The following is a 14,243-nucleotide window of genomic DNA, read 5'->3' on the forward strand; positions in this document are numbered from 1 at the left end:
AGAGAAGAAAACAAAACCAGGAAGGGAAATCTGGGGTGGAAGAATGGGAAAGAAGGAAAAAAAGACAATGAAGGCAAAGGGAGACTGAAAAGAAAAAGCACACAGTGTACTACCAAAAACAAACTCAGAATTTCTTTGAAAAGCTGAGTTATAATGAGCCTTTTTCCATCTTGAACCCATTTCCTTGGAGATAATTATGGAGATAATTCAAGCTGAAATATACATTATCAAATGCACTAACGCTTTTGCCTGTCAAAATGTACTATAGCCAACAATTTAGAACTTTATTATATACTTTTTCTTAGTTCCTAATTGTGTTGCATTTGAAAGTTTCATTTTTCCAGTGAGAATATATATTTAAACATTTATTTTTATATTCACAACAGTACCAAAAATAATACTCAATAATGTAGATAGACATCTGAGTCATTTATATTTGGTTCTGTACAATTTTGCTAAAAACAAATACCCTAGAACAGACTTCTGCTCTTTTAGAGCTTACTTTTAATGTATGAGATTCAGCCCAGGTCTGTTTAAATTACAGGGCATCAATCCAGTTTTGAGGATTCAGTGGTCCATGGGGTATATTTGGGAAAGAACAGGTAACTCCAGGAGCAGAGGGAAGAGGGTCTTAAACAAAACAAGAGCTTGAAGAGAGAAAAGAGTCTGTTCTAAATACTAGGGGACAAGCAGTATGATGACCAGTGAGATATCAGGTAGGGCCTGGCGAAGGCGGCAGGCCAGAGCATGCAGCCTTTGTAGGCTATGGATTTTTTTTTTTTCAACTTAATTACCAATTTTACTAATTTTTATAAGCTCTTATTTATAAAACTCAAGGCACTGGTGTTTTCAAACAAAGAAATAAGGTAGTATAATATGCATAAGCCTAGATGCTAAAAAAAAACTTGCTAATATCCTATGGATACATTCAAGTGACATGCAAATTCCAAGAATGAAGCTGCTTCCAGCTCTAGGACTGAAATTTCCTTCTAGCACCCCCTATGGTAATAAACCATTCCACACTCAGGAAGAATATTTTGGAGACAGTGTACAAATGGACTGGTCACAATATTTTGTCATATCCATTTTCTCTTTAGGGGATCCTACTCTTTGCCTTCCTTTCCCTCTGTAACCTCCTCTTTGTGTGCATGTGTGCATATATATGTGCTGGTCGTGGGGCTTAAACTCAGGATGGAGACATTGTTCCTCAGCTGCTGTGCTTAAGGCTGATACTTTATCACTTGAGACAGTTTCACTTCTAGCTTTGTTCTTATGTGAGTGTGTGGGTGTGGGGAGAGCTTGTTTAGTTGGAGATAAGACAAGAGAGTCTCTTGGATTTTTCTGCCCAGGCTGTCTTTTGAACTGTAATTCTCAGACCTCAGCCTTCTGAGAGTAGCTAGGATTTCAGGAATGAGACACTGGTTTGTAACCTCATCTTTATTCAGCTCATTTCTTTTCTGGAAATTTTAAATAAAAGAGGTGATATATTAGGCTTTTCCTTCCTTTGACTCATTTACAAACATTTCATTAAATTATTTGTCCCCTTTACTGCATCTATGAGTTCATGTAATGATCATACTCAAAATTTTATGGCAGTTGTTTGTATGATAAAAGTGATTCAAGAAGTGGTAAGCTGAAGAATTAAAGTAAAATTGAACATAATTTAAAAATTAATGTCCTAATCTCTGAAACTTTTGAAAATATAAAAAGATTTTTCTAGATATATCTTCAAAATTTCTCTTCCAGCTTTTTAATTGTCCTCTAATTAATTCCCTTTTGTTAATAACTAACTTAGATTAGCCATGTGGGAAGACTAATAGTCATACTAAGCAGCAATACTTGAAATGAAAAATGAATTGAGTGCCATCATTCTCTTCCAGCTAATTATTATGCTAAATATAACGTTATTTATATATTCATGGGGAATGCTAGTATTACAGCCTGATATTAGATTACTAGTGTTTAATGGACCAGTCTGAGACTCTAACCATCATTTATAGCATCATTCCTATAAGAAAGCATGTTTCAAGAAACTATCTTGCAAACAGACTTTCAGGAACAGAAACTGAGCTGATTATTGTAGTGACTTGTTTATTTGAAATATGAATAGTATGTGTTTAAAGCCTAGGAGAAGGAATTGCCCTGAATTGTGTAGATTATTTTATCAAAATTAATGTTTGTTTTCCCAATAGTGGGATTTGGACACTTGGTAGACAGGTACTCTACAGCTTGAGCCAACCACCAGCTCTCTTGTTAATTTCTTTTGGAGACTATGTATTCTTTTGAGAGATTTAAAGTTGACCCCTGCCTTGGGGGAACTTACATATCCAGAGATTATATCTGAAAATGATGCTAAGAAGGAAAGAAATTACATCCATATACATTATTAGACTCTACTCTGCATATTTGGATTTTCTAAAGTAACTTCATTAGTTAAGTAAAAAGAATGAATTGATAGAGTTGAAGAATTCTCTTTGAAACATTTAGCTAACTTCTATAGCTTATAAATGCTTTATCCCTTTTGATCACATCAAAGAATTTTCCAAATAGATAAAACACTATTTCTATACAAGAAAAAAGATTTTATTATTTATATCATTGTTATATTATTATATGTCTATTGTTATATTATATTGTAAATATTGTTACTTACAATAGTGATATGGTAAGTCTTAGGTTGTACAAAATGATCTAAGTTATTGTAGATATAAAAGGTATTACTAAGGAATTAAAGGTATGGTTTTGTGAGCTCTCATATTTAAAGTAGAAAGGAATGGAGTATGCAACTGAAAAAATGAAGGCCCACTTCCGGTCTGCCTAACACATTCACTTTGACACAAAGTTAAAAGGGAAAATTCTTGGAGGGTCATAAATATGAAGTTTGTTAAGCAGATCGGAGATTAAAAATTTCTCTTCCACTGTTTTCTGTATTGTTTCAATTTTGTATTATTTATTTATTTATTTGTTTGTTTGTTTGTTTGCCAGTCCTGGGGCTTGCACTCAAGGATTGGGCACTATCTCTGAGCTTCTGTTGCTCATGGCTAGCACTCTACTAATTGAACCACAGTTTCCCTTCTGTCTTTTTATGTTTGTGTGGTACTGAAGAATCGAACCCAGGGCTTCAGGCATGCAAGGCAAATACCCCCCCCAAATCACACTCCCAGCACCAGTTTTTGTATTATTTTCAAAGTTTAAAATTTAGGGGGAAAAAGTGCTTGAGAATTCTCCACAAAAAGTATACTTACATGTAGGTTATTGTGAATAGTCAATATATATAATTCTTAAATACAATTTGTTATTCATGTTGAATTATCATCAAGTCTCTCAACCCACATGCACATTGTCCTTGGGGATAGAACTCAGGGCTGGGGGGCTGTCAAGGGAGTTTATTTCACTATTTTGCTTAAGGGAAGTGCCCTAACACTTGAACCCAAAGCTCCATTTCCAATTTTTGGGTGACTAATTGGAAAAAAGGGTCTCATAGACTTTCCTGCCTCTGGCTGTCTTTGAACTATGATTCTCAGATCTCAGCCTCCTAAGCAGCTAGGATTACTGGCATGAGCCACTAGCACTCAGCTTCAGCAACCTTCATCTCCTAGGAATTGCTTTTCTAATAGAGTACCTAGGAGCCTAAATATTGAGTAAGAAACACAAAGTGCCTTTAGTCAATTCTATATGGACAAGGAAAGTTACTGTCAGGTGTGTATACACACACGCACACCTACATAGAGTATCCTAAGAAATCCCATCTTCATTATCTTAACATATCATATGCGAAAATTCCATGTTCAAGCCTTAATAATATAGCCAATCTACATAGTCCTTAGCAAATAATTTTCTTTACTTATTGTCTTCCCCGTCATATTTACACTATGTATGCTCTATTTCATTTGAACACAGACTACGGGTGATCTGCTTAAAGTCTCTGCATGGTGATTAAGCTCCCTGTATGGCATTAGGATCACAATGTAGGTAGTAATAGCCCCATTTGGACCTCGATTCTAATAGACATTGAATGAATATAACCAATATCTTACCCATATAAATAAGACCGTGAAACTAAAGTGCAAGCCACAGTGCTGAATATTTGTATACTTTTATATCTCATCAAGTTGAGAAGAGTCACTAAAAAGTTGCCATTGCCCTGCTTTTCCAAAGCAGGAAGCTGAAGTACTTTAGCAGTCAAATGCAAATGTACCATCTTTCTCTCTATAGCAATGTTCATATATATATATATATATGTAACTCTGTGTGTGTGTGTGTGTGTGTGTGTGTGTGAGAGAGAGAGAGAGAGAGAGAGAGAGAGAGAGAGAGAGAGAGTGAGAGAGAGAGAGAGAGAGAGAGAGAGAGAGGTGCTAGCTGACATCAGATATTGTTTTCAATGTCTAGATATTTACTGGCATCACAGTGCCCTGTTATTTCAGCAAAGGGCTACCATGACAGCGTTTTAAAGCACTTTGGAGGTTCCCTATCTTTTCAAGATTACTGTGATAGTTGGACTAGCTTAGTCCTCTCTACAGATGCATTAAGCAGAAATTATGACTGTTGTATTCTGTCTTCAGGGTGAGAGAAATTCACTAGTGATATTGTGGGGTACAGAAGCAGAAACGTGTGTATAACAGACTGGCAATTCAGCTGGAAGGCGATTCACAGGCTAACTGATTTCTGATTAAGGTTCCTGCTTACCTTTCCAAGGTCACTGAACCATTAAAGTTATAAGGCTTGAAAAGCATTTAAAAAGGAACTAGTAAAAGAAATAAATTTATTAGCATCATTTGGCTTTTTAAATCAGTGGACACACTTGTCCTTTTTTTGTTCAAAAATGAGGTTCTGATAACAGTCTTTCTAGCTCAGTGTCACCTCTAATTCCTTCCAGTGCTAAGATAACATCCTTCATTAGATAAATTTGGCAAACCTAGAAGCAGTGCTAATTCAACTCCAATAGGAGTCTTTGTTACAGTTCCTATTTCAGTATAGACAGCTCAGATAGCTTATCGCAAGGCTTTGAACTGACATCCTGGGATGGCACAAAAGACTATATTGCCAGAATAATCATTAATGAACATCAATAAACATTACTACTTCCAGACAGGATACTACAGTTTTCAAGGCAATTTCCCCATCTAAGATGGAATCTAATTAGAATGCTTAAGATTCATTTTTGAAAATATGATACATGAAATTAAGCTTGAGAAGTACAGTAGTTCTATAGTCAATTTTTACTTTCAGAAATTTTCATAATTCAAAAGTACATAATTCTTACTCTATTCGTCTTGCCTTGTTATCCAAACATTAAATTCATTTGAAATGACCGGAAGTGATTAAATCTAATAACATTATTAACATCAATTTATTTAGGCCTGTACTTAAATAACTAGCTTGAGATCCCTTTGCAAATGAAACCAGGCTCCATAACAAAATGATACCCAACCTCTCTCTTTTAAGGCTATTTCCCAAAATCTGTGGGTTTCACTGCAGAATTCTTTACTCCCCCAAATCGCATTAACAATGTCTGACTTGGAAAGAGAAAGAGCAGAAACATTGCATTTCTGACAAATAAGTACTAGGCTCTCCCTCTTCCTCTCTCTATTCCCCCCACCTGTCCTCCTCCTCCTCCTCCTCCTCCTCCTCCTCCTCCTCCTCCTCCTCCTCCTCCTCCTCCTCCTCTTCTTCTTCTTCTTCTTCTTCTTCTTCTTCTTCTTCTTCTTCTTCTTCTTCTCCTTCTTCTTCTTCTTCTTCTTCTTCTTCTTCTTCTTCTTCTTCTTCTTCTTCTTCTTCTTCTTCTTCTTCTTCCTTTCTCCCCTCCTCTCATTTGATTTCTGTAAATGTCTAAGGAATATTGAAAACTGGGAGGACAAACCGTACTCTAAAAGGTGGCCTCTCTGCCATTTTCATGGCTGATTTGAGACCCATTATGCACTCGATTCTTCATGGTAAAATCTAAGCTGGGGACAAAATTTCTGCCTGTCATCTTAGGAAAGGCCAGGAGTTGTGCACCATCCTATAGTGTGAAAACCAAAACCAAACAAAAACTGCCAGCTTCTTTTCTAATCAGCTTGCTGCCCCCCGCCCCCCCCCACCCAGGCAACCTTGACTGTCAATATCTTAGGCTATGAAGGGTTATTTAGTAGAATAACATAGTTTAAATAGCATCTCCACAGAAAAGATTCGTCCTTACACTTAAAACTGAATGCAAACAGATAACCAGCAAGTAACCATTTGATGCTTGACTAAGAACCATTGTATAGGGGAGAGCACAAAATTCTTTTTAACCTGACAGGGAGCTGTCAAAAGAGGCCCAGACATTTCCCTTATATTGCTCATTGTGCTGCTGCAATAATAGCCCCACAAATCTAGGCTTTGTGGATCAAATTCGATGTATTTTCCCTCTCTCCAATGCTAGCATTCAAACTATAGAGATCAACATACCCTACAATAATTTTTTTTTAAATAACAGATACCATCCATCCCAAACGACAGTGTGGATAACTCTGTCGATGACCTCTCCTTGTCAAATCCAGAAAACAAGTTTCCATTGTAGATGTTTAATCAGGGTAGTTCCGGGGATCCAGCACAGAAAACCTCATCTCTCCCAACTTATTTTGCTAGGCTAGCTCTTCTCTAGCTAGGTCTCAGCTTTCTGCAAACACTTTTGGCTTTTCTCTCTCTAGGTCTCTCTCTAGAGCTCTGCAGGTGCTGAGCTTGGTCACAGCCCTGTGTGGTTCCATTGCATGAATCTGAGCCCTGGTCTGCTGCATACAAACTGCAGTGTGTCTCAGCTTGCAAAACCTTGGCAACCAGGTTCTGGAATCGACTGCCATGCACCCTTCCAGGCTGCTTTGAGGGAAGCCAGACAGGCATAGCAGAAAGCATCCTACCTTCCATCATGGTGGCAGAATTGCATTCCTTAATTTCCAAGGAGTCTGGAAAAAGAAAAAAGAAAAGAAAAAGCACAGGAGGAAACGCTTCCAGGTCCCAGAGACGTCTCCGCCTTTCCCAGGCCGCTGCTCGTGATCACGGCCCTGTCCGCTGCCAAAGGCAAAGGAGACACAAGTTGTTACCCGGAAAGACAGGCCATGGATGCTGCGGGCGCCGCTTCACCTCCAGGCTCCCGGGAAGATGATGCTGAGAGAGAAAGGCGAGCGGAGCCAGCCGGCCGAGCTGCGCCGCCTGCGCCGCCTCCGCCAATCCCTTCAGCGCTGGTCCGCGTCACATGGTAGCCAGCCTGCATCTCCTGACACAATACCCCCGGAGAGCGCTCCGAACCCATTTCCCGGCCCCATTCCCCGCCACCCCCATCGCGCGCTGCGCCTTGCGCCCGGCAGCCACGCAGCCCCTTCCCCGCCCGAGCGGACGCGCCGCCCGCTCCCCGCCCCGGCCACAGCCGCCCGCGCCACGCGCGAGCCGCCACGCGCTGCCACCTGGGCGGGGGACTCGGGCACCTGAGTGGCCTAAGAGAATTTCTTGATATTCCTGCGCAGCTGAAATTCTTGGCAAAAGCATCTTTCCTTCCCATTCCCATCTCCTTGTGCCCTGAAGGAATTCCAAATGTCAGCATGTCTGTGCTTCTGTCTGTCTGTCTGTCTGTCTGTCTGTCTGTCTCTCCTGCTGACGTCACGTCATAAACAATGATCACAGAAGGATGATGCCGTTTCGTGTTGTCTTTGCCCCCCGCGGCCTGGCTTGCTGCGCAACGCGCCGGGGATGAGCTGCGCCCGCCGGGCCGCACGGCTGGGAATTGTCCTTAAAACAAAGACACAAAAGACCTCGCCCGCCCTGAGGGATGGACGGACGGACAGACGGGGCTCGGGAGTCCACCTCGCCACGCTGGAGGAGGTCGAGTCCCCGGGCTGGAGGCGGGAGTCGGGGCTGCAAGCAGATCCAGGTGGTCTCGGTAGCCCGAGTGAAGACGGCGGGCGCACGCCGGGGTCTCTCCACTCCAGCCGGTCGGGGTGTGAACTGGACCCCGCAGGACGCCTCTGCACAACCGGGTTCCAGTTCCGAGACCCCCGCGAGCCAGCCCCCTCAGCGCCCCGGGCGGGAAGGGCGCCCGAGTACACACGCTCCGCTAAGTGGCAGGGTTTTCCAGGCTCGCTGCCTGCCTCTAGAGGCCCCGCCAAGCCCATTCGTGCACCACCCGGGCCCTGGGTCGTGGGGGCCCAGAATACCCGACTGTGGCTGGAGGGGTGGGCGGAGCCCTGGGCTCAGCTTCCAGGGCTGGCCTGGGCGTGGGGGGGGGGGGGGGAGGTGAGCCTGCCTCTGTGGGAAGGCTTCAGACACCAGTTCTGGGTGGGTTGGTGGAGATCTGTCACCTGTCTGCTCTCCAGAGGCCCAGGAGCTTTTCAGAGGGCCCCCAGACCCCACTGCTTCTAAACAACTCCAGGGAGTTAAGAAGGCTTGGTGATCCATGAGGAGGGAGGGAGGAAGGAGAAGAAGTGTAGCAGACAGAGGGCCAGTGAAGGTAAAAAAGACATTTCACCTTCTATAGTGTCCAGATCAGACAACACACAGGACAATGAACAGGCACTCAAAATACCTTAATTAGTATCGACTCTCCAATGCTCTTGAGCCTCCAATACTATTATTGATACTTTATGTTATGTGTATGCGTGTGTGTCTTGAACCCAGGGCCTACCACGTCCTAGGCAAAGTGTGCTATACCTCTAGAGCCATATCCTGAGGCCTTTGGTTTGTTTCTTTTTTTTTTTTTGATAGAGTCTTGCTGAATTTGCCTAGGAATCCTTGAACTTAGAACCCTTCTATCTCTGTCTCCAGCCTCTTCCTCACTGTAGATGGTACTACAGAACTGCACTGCCAACACCTGACTATTCATGTACTTTTTAATATTGCTTAGCCTTGCTCTTACAGAGCAAGCCGGCTAGGAAATACTAAAGAAAATATGATTAAAGAAGCTGAGAGCGACATTTTTTAAAGTTTTTTATTGTAATTAATAGAAGGATTACATTATATTCACCAGATAGAAAGTACTTTTAATAATCATTGCTATCCCTTCTTATGATTTTGTCCCCATTTCCCTCCCCACTCCCTCCCCTCATCTTGTTTCCCCCTTCCATATCCTATTTCAACTAAACAAATAAACATATATACAATATCAGATAACAAGGTAAGATGAGAAATAACATAGTACATTAAGAACAACAGTCACACCTTATATGGGAGAGCAGCGTTTTAATGGGGGAAAAAACTCACTTCCCTAGCAACACCAAGGTACTAAAAATTTGATGTTCTCCTTTTTTCATATATTTTTATTGTAATTAACAGAGGGATTACAGTTATAGTCACCACATAGAAGGAGCATTACTTCACATACATTGATACCACTTCTCATGATTTGTCCCCATTTCTCTCCCCCCACCTCCTCCCCTCATCTTGTTTTCTCCCTTCCCTTTCCTATTCCAAATAAACAAATAAATGTATATATAATATATCAGATTGCAAGGTAAGATATTGTAACAATATGAGAATAACAAGGGACAACAAAAGAGATGAGAAATAATATGTACATTAAGAACAACAACCACACATTATATAGCTCTTGTAGGTCCTTTCATTTAGCCTCATCCTATACGGCCTTATGTATCTAGGTTTTGAGCTATCGTAATACTCTGCTAGGAGAGTCCAAGGTTTGTACTAATGATTACAAATGAGGGAAACCAGTCAGCCTATGTTCCTTTGGGTCTGGCTTACTTGCTGTTTTCTTTAAGGACATGCAATTCAGTGGCCTCTACATTTCAAAATGAATATCTCCTGAGAGCTACTGTTGACTTTTTGCTTTTATCAATAAGGCAGTTGAATTTAAGAACAGAAAAAAGCACTAAATTCCAAAGTAAAAAGTGTCTTTCTTACAACTTCTCCTATTTTGAAAACTTGTAAACTGTAGTCAAATTATTGCAGAAGGGTTAGTGTGTGTAGTTAGAAATTTCGTCTTGTAATGGTTGGGGACATGGATAGAAACTAATTTCCAAGTACGAGACCAAACTTTGTGGCTCTATCAAGTTATAGATTCCTGTGGCTCCTGGTTCCCTTCTCCCTGAAACAGAAGCAATAATAACAAGTCTTTGGGATTATATGCAATAGTAAGAGCCAGGCTGTATTAATGGTTTGCAACGTGCCAAACAGTGTTCTAAACACTCTGCCAGTAAGTTACTTAACTTTGTATCTAGAACCCCCCAGAACTATATTTTCTAGAACTGGTATCATTGCCCCAGAAGGGCTGGCAGATACCCCAAAGATCTTTGTAGTCAACTGGGAGTTGAGTTGGGTCATGTGTACAGAGAAGGACACAGCAGAAGGTCTGGAGTAGCAGATAGGAGATTTGTGCTAGGTTGTGGGCATGGAAATGGCAGTTTTAAAGAAGGTAAAGAGTTCTAAAGAGAAATAAGGTTCGTGTAAAATCAGGAGGTGAAGGGAAGCAAGGAGGTCAAGAAGAGGCCACTGCTAGAGATGAAAAGGAAGAACAAGCACCAGCCTGACTGCTGGCCTCCCTGTTCAATGTAGGTCCAATGCATGTTACAGCCAATCTCTCAAGTTTAGTACAGAATCATGCCAGCTTTGTTGCCACTTGCTGATAGGTGAGCTTGACAAAATGTTCGAAGATTCTCTTGGGGTTGGCAGGATTGTAAACTAGTACAACCACTCTGGACAGCAGTTTGAAGGTTCCTAAAAACTAGACCTAGACTTTCCCCAGGACCCAGCCGTACCACCGCTGAGCATCTACCTAGAATATCACAAGCCAAATACTGTAAACACATTTGTACATTCGTGTTCACTGCTGAACTATTCATAATATCCATATTATGGAAACAGCACAGATGCCTTACAATAGATGAGTGGGTCCAAAAAAATGTGGTACCTATACACAATGGAGTTTTACACAGCCATTAGAAAGAATAAAATGGATGAACTTAAATCGTGTTAAATGAGAGAAGCCAAGCTCTGAGATACAATGAATGTTATCTCTCATATGGGGAGGCTAGAGATAAAAATACACAGGAGCATGATATATTATACAGGACTCTGGGCATTGTCCACACAATGGGACGAAAGAAGGACACTTTTAGAAGAGAAACACAAGGATGCAATGCTTATGTGCATCTGACCACATAAAATAATATCAAAATGAACTCCAGGAAATGGGAAAAATGAAGAATGATGGAAAGGTGACTCTGATCCAGAAGTCTCGGACACTTTAACGGCCATGTTAAATTGTAACCACATTTATACAATCTTTTGAAGCTTCAAAAACAAATTAAAAATAACAATAAAAATATATTTGAAAAGTTTTAATTGGCCCATAATAATTGTACATATTTATGAATCCCAATGTGATATTTTAATCGCATATACATGCATTATAATACATATATTACACATATATGTATGTATACATGCCTTATGTATGTATACATGCCTATATGTATGAGTGCAGATGCCTCAAAATATTGATTTCCTTCCCATTAGACATATGTTCAATAGCAGAACTCACTGATCGTGTGTAGTTTTGTACTTAGTTTTCTGAGAAAGATCCTTATTCTCATAATATCTGAACTAATTCCTTTCTTACTAACAATGCATAAGAATTTCTGCAGTCATTATTTTTGTCTTTTTCATAATAAAACCAGTTCTAATAAAAGTGAGACAGTATCTCAATGTGGTCTTGATTTTCCTTTTTCTGACCATTTGAATATATTTTCTGACCATTTGAATATATTCATTTGAGAAATGCCTATTCAGATATTTCATCAATAGTCATGTATAGCAAAAACAAAGTGTATAGGTATAATAGTCAGAGAAGGGCCAAGAAAGAAAAGTATTGTGGAGGGTAGTTGGCAAGGCCCCAGGTTGATTAAATTTTTACCACAATCTTAGCAGCTATTTGTGTCATTCCCTGTAAAATAAAAAAAGATGCTACAATCAGTTATAAGAGCATCTAATGATGAAGGTCTGCATTTTACTAAATATGGTTTAAATATGTTGATATAACAGATTAATTTTGTTTTATTTTAGATCTGGTGAAGAAAAATGGGCTTGCTTAATGACAAAGGCAGAGCTATAAATTGTGGCCCAAATTTTATCACTTCATAATTTACTTGCCACCATATGCAGAGAGCATTTCTCACTCCTGAAATAATAGAATATATCTTAACAAGTCTGAAATGGAAATCAAAGTATCTTGAGAAACATAAGGAAAATTTCATTCAGATATATCTGAATGTAAAGATTGCTGAGGGGCTGAGTCCAGGACGGTGAAGATAGTAAGTGCATTGTATACCAGGAGTTAATGCTTGTCTTTAGTCCTTAAATAACATTTGTATGGCTACAATGCTCTATTACAAATATGTCTTAGAATCAAATCCTATATTTTTAGTATAAAAATTGAATTTCTTTAGTACTTCCTAATTTTGTTTCTGGTAAGAAAATTTGTTTATATTTTAGCAAGAGAAAAAATATAATTGCCACTGAGTCATAAAGTAAAAATATAGACTAACATAAGGGGAAGTTTTAATAATCTGTGCATATGTATATACACACAATAGTCTGAAGTTGTAGTGATTTTAGCTTTACCTTTGACTCTTTCCATTTCCTATTTCTATAATGGAAATTCAGTGACTATAAATGAGAAAATGTTGTTTAAACCCTGGGAAGCACCAAATAGTTCTATTTGAAGACTTAGCTTTCCATAAGGTGACATAAGTGAAAGGTATAGATATATTTTATATATGGTGTATATGGCATATACCCAAAGTCAATATACTCAAGTAAAATGGAACAAATTCAACTTTAACTAGCATGGGCAGAATAAAGGCTTTTTAGAGTAGAGCAGCAGCTCACATAATCATAGAAAGAACAGGTTATGTGAGAGAAAGCAAGAAACCAATATACTCTAGAATACTGCAGCCAGCACCAAGTACTCAGAGCTTTTTCCCTTTTTTCCCTAGCTTCCCTAGCTTGTCAGCTCCTTTTCTCATACTAGCTTTTCTTGGTGTGTGGAAGGACCTGGACGTTAGCATCCTTTAAGTTCAAATTTTCACAACTCTACTATTTAAGAGGTCCTTCAACACATTTCCAGAAAAAGACTCTATTGACTATCTTGGGCCCTTGATCACTCATTGAACTCGTCCATGAGGCTATATTAATGAAGTCTCATGAATTTATTTAAGTATAAACCCACACCATGCCAAAGTCATGTTGCTGAGGTCTTATAAATTTATTTAAGTGAAAACTTATGTTGGAGTAATGAATATGTCCACTGTTGTTATTGAACACACTAAAGGGGAAAGGCAAGTCCCCTTACCAGTATAAACTTCTAATCAGATTGAAGAGTAGGCAAGATGCCATCATGGGAAGGAAAGGTTCACCAGAATAATGTGGAGAGAGAAGCTATGAAACAACGGCTATGTACCACATAGATATTACTAGTGTACCTAAAATGAAGCTGACCAAAGAGCTGAGAGTCACAGTGAAACTTAAAATGTTACATCAAGTCCATGCAACAGACTTGAAAGATTATTTATCGATGTCAAAACTCCCTACAGGAAAACCTATAGATATTATAGCTCTTCTTTCTCTCACTGGGAATGCAGATCCACTTCCTCTATTCTACTTACTCTACTCACTTACTCTAAGGACAAGACACATTCTGTTATACCATCTCATCATTGTGCAGAGAGCCACAAATCTGTCCACTTGTCTACCTATATGAGTGCTAAAGGAGTATACAGCAGCCTGGGGCCCTGGGTAATGTAAACTTATAATACAAAAGGTGAAATATAAGAATTGAATAAATGAGGAAAATTCACAGATTCAAAAGAGAGTGAAAGTGAACAATGATGGGTCAATGCCCTGATTGAAATATTTAAAAGAAATATAAAAAAACTGGAGAAATAGTTTCATTTTTTTAGAGTTTTAGACATTCTATTTTTTTTGTTTACTGTAGCAGTAAAAAAAGAACAGATTATTATGATAAAAAAAGCACAGAAGGAACCAGACCAAATGCATGGTCGGAGTGCACATTTATTTTATTTTACTTATTTTATTTTATTTTTTTGCGGGTCATGGGACTTGGACTCTGGGTCTGGGCGATGTCCCTGAGCTCTTCAGCTCATGACTACTGCCCTACTCCTAGAGCCACAGCCCTACTTCCCTGAATATATTCTTATTATATATTTTTAAATGTCACAGCTAAGGTCAAGGATACAATAGATACTCGCAAAACTAAACTT

At 39.6% G+C, this 14,243-nt stretch overlaps 1 protein-coding gene across 13 annotated transcripts in view; it reads right to left on the reverse strand.

Annotated features, from left to right (window-relative positions):
- Sgip1 (SH3GL interacting endocytic adaptor 1) overlaps nucleotides 1-7,280 on the reverse strand; it is a 170,048-nt gene extending 162,768 nt beyond the window's left edge. For 6 of the 13 annotated variants that reach the window (XM_090334666.1, XM_090334669.1, XM_090334665.1 and 3 more), the window contains exon 1: nucleotides 6,879-7,271. In XM_090334666.1, the coding sequence (XP_090190792.1) occupies nucleotides 6,879-6,888 (10 nt within the window). In that variant the 5' untranslated portion in view covers nucleotides 6,889-7,271. Of the gene's footprint in view, nucleotides 1-6,878 lie in introns of all 13 variants that reach the window. The other 7 variants (XM_090334664.1, XM_090334659.1, XM_090334657.1 and 4 more) reach the window with 6 other exon arrangements.
- Nucleotides 7,281-14,243: the final 6,963 nt, after the last annotated feature.

The sequence above is a fragment of the Megascapheus bottae genome, chromosome 6 (genome assembly GCF_031878675.1).
Source record: "Megascapheus bottae isolate mThoBot1 chromosome 6, mThoBot2.hap1, whole genome shotgun sequence".
NCBI classification, from domain to species: Eukaryota; Metazoa; Chordata; class Mammalia; order Rodentia; family Geomyidae; genus Megascapheus; species Megascapheus bottae.